A 9,866-nucleotide genomic window follows, 5' to 3' on the forward strand; every position below is an offset into this window, starting at 1 on the left:
CAAGGTCATTTTTGGCTGTATCTTTTGGTCCATTCCTCATGAAATGTACACACAATGTAAAGGCCAACAGGCTTTTTCACATTATGTCAAAAACAGGCCCGTCAGCAGACGCGTGTAGGTTCTACTGATTTTGTGCCCTAGACTCCAGATTCCTACCAAACCACTCTGAATGACTTTGTTCACATCTTAATGACTGCCTCATGCAGCAATTCTCCATTAAGTGAGCTTTCAAAAGCCCCAGCTGCTCATCCAAAACACTCAAATTTTCAGGCCTTGTATTGGCGAAGAATTGCGCTTTTTTACAGACTTCTAAATGTTTAATTTCTCATTTTATTGTTTATTCATATTTTTAAATACTGGAAACCCAATCCTGCAATAAAAACACAAATCTAGCACCATCAGCCAGGGCAATAAAGCAGCTATGAACCGAAGTGAGCTGGATGGTTGGAGGCGCGCCACCTGGCGGCTGCGGTTGGAAGTGCGCCGCTCATTAGCCGATTGGATGAGCTCCAGGGTTAAAGCAGTGGGCTGGCAGGGGCATTAGGGGAAGCTCTCACTGCTCCCCTCGCTCACTTCACTGAGGACACACTCGGTACTCACTCTCTCTCTCTCTCTCTCTCTCTCTCTCTCTCACTCTCACACACACAGAGACACTCGCTGGACTTTTTCCACAGCAGAGCAGCAGCCGCGCACTGAACTGGAGACCAAGCGGAGGCTGTCTAACTCTGGGACACTGAGCCCTCACCAGAGTGACTGTTTCTCGTCTTTTCTCCTCCTTTCCGTGGATTTATTCGCCTTTTCTGTGCTCTGGATTCCTCCGTTAGCCCCGCAGCGCGTCAGCGCAGTGCTGAGGAGAGGAGCCCGCGGTGTTCAGCAGCTTTCAGCCGGGCGAAGCTTCAAGGCTGAAGGTAACAAACCCTGAAGAGCTCCTTTGCCGTTTTCTGTGTGGATTTAAAGTCCAGCTTTCACGTATTTGTCTTGAATGCAGCTTGTTTAAGCTGCTAGGCTGAGGTGGGTAGAAAAGAGCCCAGTATATGAGCGTCATGACACAATTTCTTATGGTTTTGTACTTTTTAAATGATAACTTGTCTCCTGTCACAGGAGGGCGATATGACCGTGTAATATCGCGATACCTTTTTTACGATGCACGATGTCACGATATTTTTTCTGATATCTGATGAGCGAACTATGGCAGAATGCTATCAAAAACTAATCAAGGACTAATTATGCAAACATGCAGTTGGTAAATGATTTTTAAGTACTGACAATATCCACGATGAGCTCAGGAATTATTATTGTAAGGTAATTTATCACAATATGATGATGAATATCGTCATACTGCCCCCGGCTCTCTCTTGGATATGCTCTGGTATATTTGTGAGTATTTTAACTCTGTTATTTTTGTTCACATTTGGCGCTAAATTCCTTTTTGGAGGTTCATTTCATGCTGCTGCGATGGCTCAGGCCCTGACTGGCGTTTTATTTTAGATTTACGTTTCACTTAATACGATGCACATGAGAAGAATAGAGCCTAACCAACTTAATTCCTATAAAGGGGGCGGCAACATGCGGCTACAGAGTGTCATGCGGCTCTTTTAGTGCCCTGTTGTGGAGCCACAGCAGAATCAGATTTGTAGGTAAAAATAAAATAATAAATGAAGCTCTGCTGATCGTTCAACACAGTTTAACAGTAAAGGGTCATAAACACTGGAGTTAATGTACAACTGCTAATTCACCCTTTAACCCGGGACCGTTGGTCACCATAGCAGCACAGACAACAATCTGGCCTAACGAAAGGCAAAGAGAAAAATTTAAGCTGAACATCATTAATTCATAATGGATGGACTAATTTGCATTTATAATCACTCCAGCTGGTTTCCTAATGCGTTTAATCTGCAACGACTAACACAAACGTTATGAGGCTGATGTCAGATTCTCGTTCTGATTTTCCCGTTCCGCCTTAAATGGTGCAGCAGGTACAGTCTTGGTGCCTCAGGCACCATTTAAGGTGGAACGGGAAAATTTTAACTAGAAGTTAAGTGATACTTTTTTAATCCCACAAACGGGGAAATTCCACCTCCGCATTTAACCCATCCGTGAAGCGAAACACCACATACACACTAGGGAATACACACACTTGGGGGCAGTGAGCACACTTGCCCGGAGCGGTGGGCAGCCCTATCCACGGCACCAGGGGAGCAGTTGGGTTAGGTGTCTTGCTCAAGGGCACCTCAGTCAGGACTGTCGGCCCTGGGGATCGAACCGGCAACCTTCCGGTCACAGGGCCAGATCCCTAACCTCCTGCCCACGACTGCCCCTTTTGAACTGAAAATTTGAACTGAAGCTGGCGAGGAGAGGCGACTTCAGCCTCGTAAAAAGTCGAACGCTGAGAGACATTTTACAAGAAACCGATTGTGGGAAAGTTTCCTGTCAGAGATGCGAGAAAAGCGACTAAAGCTTAAAGCACAGCGAAGCAAGTCTGTGTTTTGTTTTAGATTTTATTAGTCTACACTAGTACAGTAGCACATATTTAGACATTTTCTGTCATGGTGGTAAACATTACTTCACTAAAATGGACATAAAATGTCGTGGCTCCCAAGACGGACTGATTTTTGTTGAAAGGATTAAATGGCTCTTCTGGACATTTGGTTGCCGACCCCTGCGCTATACTGATAGATGCTGGATGCTGGTACCAGGAAGCTCCTCTGAACTTCTAATAAGCTTTCCTGAGCACATCATGGATGTCGTCAGTGCTTAAAAAACACTTTCCAACTGCCTGATTGATTAAAGCGCATCATTAATCCTGTTACATTGGATTTAGTGCAGCACAGCGTGTGAAATGTTTAACACTGATTTGATTCATAGTGTCTGAAGGCGTCTTTTAAAATGTGGATTATTTTCTCTACTTATCAGATCTCAGGAAAAAATATCATAACGTGGTGCATTGTAAAAACTTTCTCAGTACTTGAATTTGGACCTATGCTTCTTTTTGGTCAATACTCTGGGATCATTATTTAATAGCGATATCTCTGGTTTTTCTCTCTGGAGTTTTAAAGTGAAAGCCGCCTGTCACAGTTCTCATTCCTAACGATCTCGTTCCAGAGCGGCGCGTGAAATCGGATTTTCTGTGAGCAGGTGTGACCGAAGTCCTCCTTGAACGACCGAACTCTCCTGTGGAACAAACGACTCGGCTGGATTTCTGTTTCTTTTCTTCAGCTTCGAGCTCTTCCAGAAATGGTGGGGCATTTACACTTGCAAGCTATGGATGAGAGTTTGAAAGGAAAGAACCGCGAAGGGCTGCTGGACAGTCCGGATTCAGGGCTGCCCCCGAGCCCGAGCCCACCCTTCTACTCCCTGTCCCCGGGGGTGGTGGAGCAGCGGGCCAGCAGCTGCTCCACTCCGACCGAACCGTATGCACACTGCAGGAAGGAGAGCAGAGAAGGAAAACTGGTGAGATTCTCTCAGTCACACTGTATAATGTATATTTATTACCATTTTTCATATAAACAGACATAACGGTGTGTGTCCAGGCTGTTCGCAGGTACGTCAATCTGCAGAACCACAGTAGCCACTAACGAACAGCTGCATTAAGGTCTGTAGCATAAAAGGACTGAGCTTTATTATTCAGTAACTACATAGAAACCTGCAGACTATTTTTAAGCCATGAGAATAACTGGCTGCTAGCTCCAGTTTAGGGCTCGGCTACAAGATATTACACCACACTTCCAGAACAGTATACACTAGTTACTGAACAGGAAGTCTTAAGTATCGTATCGGCTAACTGGATAATAAGCCTGCAGGTTCAGTGATTAAGAAAGTGCCCCGTCTTCTTGCACTGACTCGGCTTTTGGGGTTTTAATACATTTCTGAAACCCTTTTAATACGTCCTTCAGTGCTGTATGCAGAATTCAGTATATAGATTAGTGTTAGGCTCTATTATAGAAATCAGTATGTAGATTAGTGTTAGGCTCTATTATAGAAATCAGTATGTAGATTAGTGTTAGGTTCTATTATAGAACTCAGTATGTAGATTAGTGTTAGGTTCTATTATAGAACTCAGTATGTAGATTAGTGTTAGGTTCTATTACAGAAATCAGTATGTAGATTAGTGTTAGGTTCTATTATAGAAATCAGTATGTAGATTAGTGTTAGGTTCTATTATAGAACTCAGTATGTAGATTAGTGTTAGGTTCTATTATAGAACTCAGTATGTAGATTAGTGTTAGGCTCTATTATAGAACTCAGTATGTAGATTAGTGTTAGGTTCTATTATAGAACTCAGTATGTAGATTAGTGTTAGGTTCTATTACAGAAATCAGTATGTAGATTAGTGTTAGGTTCTATTATAGAAATCAGTATGTAGATTAGTGTTAGGTTCTATTATAGAAATCAGTATGTAGATTAGTGTTAGGTTCTATTATAGAAATCAGTATGTAGATTAGTGTTAGGCTCTATTATAGAACTCAGTATGTAGATTAGTGTTAGGTTCTATTATAGAACTCAGTATGTAGATTAGTGTTAGGCTCTATTATAGAACTCAGTATGTAGATTAGTGTTAGGTTCTATTATAGAAATCAGTATGTAGATTAGTGTTAGGCTCTATTATAGAAATCAGTATGTAGATTAGTGTTAGGTTCTATTATAGAACTCAGTATGTAGATTAGTGTTAGGTTCTATTATAGAACTCAGTATGTAGATTAGTGTTAGGTTCTATTACAGAAATCAGTATGTAGATTAGTGTTAGGTTCTATTATAGAAATCAGTATGTAGATTAGTGTTAGGTTCTATTATAGAACTCAGTATGTAGATTAGTGTTAGGTTCTATTATAGAACTCAGTATGTAGATTAGTGTTAGGCTCTATTATAGAACTCAGTATGTAGATTAGTGTTAGGTTCTATTATAGAACTCAGTATGTAGATTAGTGTTAGGTTCTATTACAGAAATCAGTATGTAGATTAGTGTTAGGTTCTATTATAGAAATCAGTATGTAGATTAGTGTTAGGTTCTATTATAGAAATCAGTATGTAGATTAGTGTTAGGTTCTATTATAGAAATCAGTATGTAGATTAGTGTTAGGTTCTATTATAGAAATCAGTATGTAGATTAGTGTTAGGCTCTATTATAGAACTCAGTATGTAGATTAGTGTTAGGTTCTATTATAGAACTCAGTATGTAGATTAGTGTTAGGTTCTATTACAGAACTCAGTATGTAGATTAGTGTTAGGTTCTATTACAGAAATCAGTATGTAGATTAGTGTTAGGTTCTATTATAGAAATCAGTATGTAGATTAGTGTTAGGTTCTATTATAGAAATCAGTATGTAGATTAGTGTTAGGTTCTATTACAGAAATCAGTATGTAGATTAGTGTTAGGTTCTATTATAGAAATCAGTATGTAGATTAGTGTTAGGCTCTATTATAGAAATCAGTATGTAGATTAGTGTTAGGCTCTATTATAGAAATCAGTATGTAGATTAGTGTTAGGTTCTATTATAGAACTCAGTATGTAGATTAGTGTTAGGTTCTATTATAGAACTCAGTATGTAGATTAGTGTTAGGTTCTATTATAGAACTCAGTATGTAGATTAGTGTTAGGTTCTATTATAGAACTCAGTATGTAGATTAGTGTTAGGTTCTATTATAGAACTCAGTATGTAGATTAGTGTTAGGTTCTATTATAGAACTCAGTATGTAGATTAGTGTTAGGTTCTATTATAGAACTCAGTATGTAGATTAGTGTTAGGTTCTATTATAGAACTCAGAATGTAGATTAGTGTTAGGTTCTATTATAGAACTCAGTATGTAGATTAGTGTTAGGTTCTATTATAGAACTCAGTATGTAGATTAGTGTTAGGCTCTATTATAGAAATCAGTATGTAGATTAGTGTTAGGTTCTATTATAGAACTCAGTATGTAGATTAGTGTTAGGTTCTATTACAGAAATCAGTATGTAGATTAGTGTTAGGTTCTATTATAGAAATCAGTATGTAGATTAGTGTTAGGTTCTATTATAGAAATCAGTATGTAGATTAGTGTTAGGTTCTATTATAGAAATCAGTATGTAGATTAGTGTTAGGCTCTATTATAGAACTCAGTATGTAGATTAGTGTTAGGTTCTATTATAGAACTCAGTATGTAGATTAGTGTTAGGTTCTATTATAGAACTCAGTATGTAGATTAGTGTTAGGTTCTATTATAGAACTCAGTATGTAGATTAGTGTTAGGCTCTATTATAGAACTCAGTATGTAGATTAGTGTTAGGTTCTATTATAGAACTCAGTATGTAGATTAGTGTTAGGTTCTATTATAGAAATCAGTATGTAGATTAGTGTTAGGCTCTATTATAGAAATCAGTATGTAGATTAGTGTTAGGTTCTATTATAGAACTCAGTATGTAGATTAGTGTTAGGTTCTATTATAGAAATCAGTATGTAGATTAGTGTTAGGTTCTATTACAGAAATCAGTATGTAGATTAGTGTTAGGTTCTATTATAGAAATCAGTATGTAGATTAGTGTTAGGTTCTATTATAGAACTCAGTATGTAGATTAGTGTTAGGTTCTATTATAGAACTCAGTATGTAGATTAGTGTTAGGCTCTATTATAGAACTCAGTATGTAGATTAGTGTTAGGTTCTATTATAGAACTCAGTATGTAGATTAGTGTTAGGTTCTATTACAGAAATCAGTATGTAGATTAGTGTTAGGTTCTATTACAGAAATCAGTATGTAGATTAGTGTTAGGTTCTATTATAGAAATCAGTATGTAGATTAGTGTTAGGTTCTATTATAGAAATCAGTATGTAGATTAGTGTTAGGTTCTATTATAGAAATCAGTATGTAGATTAGTGTTAGGCTCTATTATAGAACTCAGTATGTAGATTAGTGTTAGGTTCTATTATAGAACTCAGTATGTAGATTAGTGTTAGGCTCTATTATAGAACTCAGTATGTAGATTAGTGTTAGGTTCTATTATAGAAATCAGTATGTAGATTAGTGTTAGGTTCTATTATAGAAATCAGTATGTAGATTAGTGTTAGGTTCTATTATAGAACTCAGTATGTAGATTAGTGTTAGGTTCTATTATAGAACTCAGTATGTAGATTAGTGTTAGGTTCTATTACAGAAATCAGTATGTAGATTAGTGTTAGGTTCTATTATAGAAATCAGTATGTAGATTAGTGTTAGGTTCTATTATAGAACTCAGTATGTAGATTAGTGTTAGGTTCTATTATAGAACTCAGTATGTAGATTAGTGTTAGGCTCTATTATAGAACTCAGTATGTAGATTAGTGTTAGGTTCTATTATAGAACTCAGTATGTAGATTAGTGTTAGGTTCTATTACAGAAATCAGTATGTAGATTAGTGTTAGGTTCTATTATAGAAATCAGTATGTAGATTAGTGTTAGGTTCTATTATAGAAATCAGTATGTAGATTAGTGTTAGGTTCTATTATAGAAATCAGTATGTAGATTAGTGTTAGGTTCTATTATAGAAATCAGTATGTAGATTAGTGTTAGGCTCTATTATAGAACTCAGTATGTAGATTAGTGTTAGGTTCTATTATAGAACTCAGTATGTAGATTAGTGTTAGGTTCTATTACAGAACTCAGTATGTAGATTAGTGTTAGGTTCTATTACAGAAATCAGTATGTAGATTAGTGTTAGGTTCTATTATAGAAATCAGTATGTAGATTAGTGTTAGGTTCTATTATAGAAATCAGTATGTAGATTAGTGTTAGGTTCTATTACAGAAATCAGTATGTAGATTAGTGTTAGGTTCTATTATAGAAATCAGTATGTAGATTAGTGTTAGGCTCTATTATAGAAATCAGTATGTAGATTAGTGTTAGGCTCTATTATAGAAATCAGTATGTAGATTAGTGTTAGGTTCTATTATAGAACTCAGTATGTAGATTAGTGTTAGGTTCTATTATAGAACTCAGTATGTAGATTAGTGTTAGGTTCTATTATAGAACTCAGTATGTAGATTAGTGTTAGGTTCTATTATAGAACTCAGTATGTAGATTAGTGTTAGGTTCTATTATAGAACTCAGTATGTAGATTAGTGTTAGGTTCTATTATAGAACTCAGTATGTAGATTAGTGTTAGGTTCTATTATAGAACTCAGTATGTAGATTAGTGTTAGGTTCTATTATAGAACTCAGTAATGTAGATTAGTGTTAGGTTCTATTATAGAACTCAGTATGTAGATTAGTGTTAGGTTCTATTATAGAACTCAGTATGTAGATTAGTGTTAGGCTCTATTATAGAAATCAGTATGTAGATTAGTGTTAGGTTCTATTATAGAACTCAGTATGTAGATTAGTGTTAGGTTCTATTACAGAAATCAGTATGTAGATTAGTGTTAGGTTCTATTATAGAAATCAGTATGTAGATTAGTGTTAGGTTCTATTATAGAAATCAGTATGTAGATTAGTGTTAGGTTCTATTATAGAAATCAGTATGTAGATTAGTGTTAGGCTCTATTATAGAACTCAGTATGTAGATTAGTGTTAGGTTCTATTATAGAACTCAGTATGTAGATTAGTGTTAGGTTCTATTATAGAACTCAGTATGTAGATTAGTGTTAGGTTCTATTATAGAACTCAGTATGTAGATTAGTGTTAGGTTCTATTATAGAAATCAGTATGTAGATTAGTGTTAGGTTCTATTATAGAAATCAGTATGTAGATTAGTGTTAGGTTCTATTATAGAAATCAGTATGTAGATTAGTGTTAGGCTCTATTATAGAAATCAGTATGTAGATTAGTGTTAGGCTCTATTATAGAAATCAGTATGTAGATTAGTGTTAGGTTCTATTATAGAAATCAGTATGTAGATTAGTGTTAGGTTCTATTATAGAAATCAGTATGTAGATTAGTGTTAGGCTCTATTATAGAAATCAGTATGTAGATTAGTGTTAGGTTCTATTATAGAACTCAGTATGTAGATTAGTGTTAGGTTCTATTATAGAACTCAGTATGTAGATTAGTGTTAGGTTCTATTATAGAACTCAGTATGTAGATTAGTGTTAGGTTCTATTACAGAAATCAGTATGTAGATTAGTGTTAGGTTCTATTATAGAACTCAGTATGTAGATTAGTGTTAGGTTCTATTATAGAACTCAGTATGTAGATTAGTGTTAGGTTCTATTACAGAAATCAGTATGTAGATTAGTGTTAGGTTCTATTATAGAACTCAGTATGTAGATTAGTGTTAGGTTCTATTACAGAAATCAGTATGTAGATTAGTGTTAGGTTCTATTATAGAAATCAGTATGTAGATTAGTGTTAGGTTCTATTATAGAAATCAGTATGTAGATTAGTGTTAGGCTCTATTATAGAAATCAGTATGTAGATTAGTGTTAGGTTCTATTATAGAACTCAGTATGTAGATTAGTGTTAGGTTCTATTACAGAAATCAGTATGTAGATTAGTGTTAGGTTCTATTACAGAAATCAGTATGTAGATTAGTGTTAGGTTCTATTATAGAAATCAGTATGTAGATTAGTGTTAGGTTCTATTATAGAACTCAGTATGTAGATTAGTGTTAGGCTCTATTATAGAAATCAGTATGTAGATTAGTGTTAGGTTCTATTATAGAACTCAGTATGTAGATTAGTGTTAGGTTCTATTACAGAACTCAGTATGTAGATTAGTGTTAGGTTCTATTATAGAAATCAGTATGTAGATTAGTGTTAGGCTCTATTATAGAAATCAGTATGTAGATTAGTGTTAGGTTCTATTATAGAACTCAGTATGTAGATTAGTGTTAGGTTCTATTATAGAACTCAGTATGTAGATTAGTGTTAGGTTCTATTATAGAACTCAGTATGTAGATTAGTGTTAGGTTCTATTATAGAAC

General features: G+C 35.5%; 1 protein-coding gene across 1 annotated transcript in view; it reads left to right on the forward strand.

Annotated features, from left to right (window-relative positions):
• Nucleotides 1–491: 491 nt before the first annotated feature.
• rflna (refilin A) overlaps nucleotides 492–9,866 on the forward strand; it is a 24,769-nt gene continuing 15,394 nt past the window's right edge. The window contains exons 1-2 of the mRNA XM_037536304.1: nucleotides 492–908; nucleotides 3,103–3,450. Of these exons, the coding sequence (XP_037392201.1) occupies nucleotides 3,235–3,450 (216 nt within the window). The 5' untranslated portion in view covers nucleotides 492–908; nucleotides 3,103–3,234. The remainder of the gene's footprint in view (nucleotides 909–3,102; nucleotides 3,451–9,866) is intronic.

The sequence above is a fragment of the Pygocentrus nattereri genome, chromosome 29 (genome assembly GCF_015220715.1).
Source record: "Pygocentrus nattereri isolate fPygNat1 chromosome 29, fPygNat1.pri, whole genome shotgun sequence".
Classification (NCBI taxonomy): Eukaryota; Metazoa; Chordata; class Actinopteri; order Characiformes; family Serrasalmidae; genus Pygocentrus; species Pygocentrus nattereri.